We start from the raw sequence: 1520 nt of genomic DNA, 5'->3' as shown, positions 1-1520 counted from the left end.
TCCAATCGTTTTATCAATTCCTAATCTATTCATTTTTAATTTCATTTTTACTCCTTGTGTATATTTAAATGCATTTGTGTATTCCCATTTAACTAAAATCTCTTTTGTTTTTGTATAATCTATAAATTCTCCTTCTATGGGTGTTGTTACAATAAGAGATTCATCTTTCTCAACATAAAACATTGGTCCTTCTTTTTCTTTATATCCTTCCATCTTCATTTTAACTGTGTAACTTTTATTTTCTTTATATGTATTATCTATTTTAATACACTTAGTATATATTTCACCAACTGAATATTTATTATCTTTGACGGTATATGTTTTATGTCGTTCAAATATGTTTTTAAAAAAATTTATGAATGAATTTATAAACTTTATATTTGTTATTGGTTTTTCATTAGAATAAACTTCAAAAATCATCTCCCCTTCAATATCTTCACTTCCTTTAATAAGACTATAACTTATACAATAATAATCATCATGTACAACATTTATAACACCAATTGGTGTTTCAATATTGAATGGTAATGTTTTTTCTGTTGTTTTCACTTCTATATATTCACTTCTTTGTACTACTTCTGTTGGAATTGAACTTATTTTAACTGTTGATGCATCAATATTACTTTCTTCTTTGAAATGTACTTTTCTAAATCCTTTTCTTTTATTTTCTTTATTATATCCTCCATTATTCTTTGGATTATAAATTAATTTTGCTTCATTAAAATATTCATTAAATGACACTTTCTCTGTTCTAAGTAAATAATAATATAATCCATCTTTTTCATACATTAATTCAATATTCAATATTCTTCTATTTAATGTACATGAACTTTTCCACATTTCATTAGACCCTGTAACAAGTGAATTATTACTCCATGTTTCAATATATTTATTGTTTGTTGAAACAATCAAATCATCTCCTTGACATTCAACACTTTCTATTGATTCATCAAAATCAAATGAATGAACATTTGGTTTTATATCAACAGAATATTGTAATTCTGTTTCACCATTATCACCTTTCAATTTATTGTTAGTTCCATATTCATAATGATTTCCTCTTTGAATAAATCCATCACCTAAATGTGGTGGTTTTATAGGACGTGAATATACAACAAGAATTGTTATAAATAGTAATGATATAATCATTTTTTTAATCTAATGCTATTTTCAAGTTTAGCATTTTCTTTTTATATTAGTTTTAAACAGGATTTATCAATAGTTAGTTCAAATGTAATTCGGAATTTAATTGTTGTTATGGAAATATACATTATTTGAAATAAATATATTAAATTAATTAGAATTATTTTCTATTATTTCTTTTTAAATATTATTATAAATCTATTGTTATTTTATTTATGTTTTTGTTATGTTATTTTTATCATCAATTTAAAATTACATATTCATTATATTGTCACTTCTTTGAATATTTTTATTTCAAATAATAAAAAATAACAGCAATGTAAAATAGAAAAATGACTAAATGGAATGTATTATTGTTTAAATAATTATTTATCCTT

The 1520-nt window shown here is 22.1% G+C and overlaps 1 protein-coding gene across 1 annotated transcript; it reads right to left on the bottom strand.

Annotated features, from left to right (window-relative positions):
• Positions 1-47: 47 nt before the first annotated feature.
• Positions 48-1149, bottom strand: EHI_183780 (uncharacterized protein; the record flags this gene model as incomplete). The annotated part of the gene is made up of 2 exons (XM_001914377.1): positions 48-92; positions 175-1149. 2 exons carry the CDS (start codon positions 1147-1149, stop codon positions 48-50), a joined length of 1020 nt encoding a protein of 339 aa, XP_001914412.1.
• Positions 1150-1520: the final 371 nt, after the last annotated feature.

This window comes from Entamoeba histolytica, genomic scaffold (genome assembly GCF_000208925.1).
Source record: "Entamoeba histolytica HM-1:IMSS scf_1104750519077 genomic scaffold, whole genome shotgun sequence".
Lineage (NCBI taxonomy): Eukaryota > Evosea > Mastigamoebida > Endamoebidae > Entamoeba > Entamoeba histolytica.
This window is presented reverse-complemented; position numbering and strand designations above follow the sequence as displayed.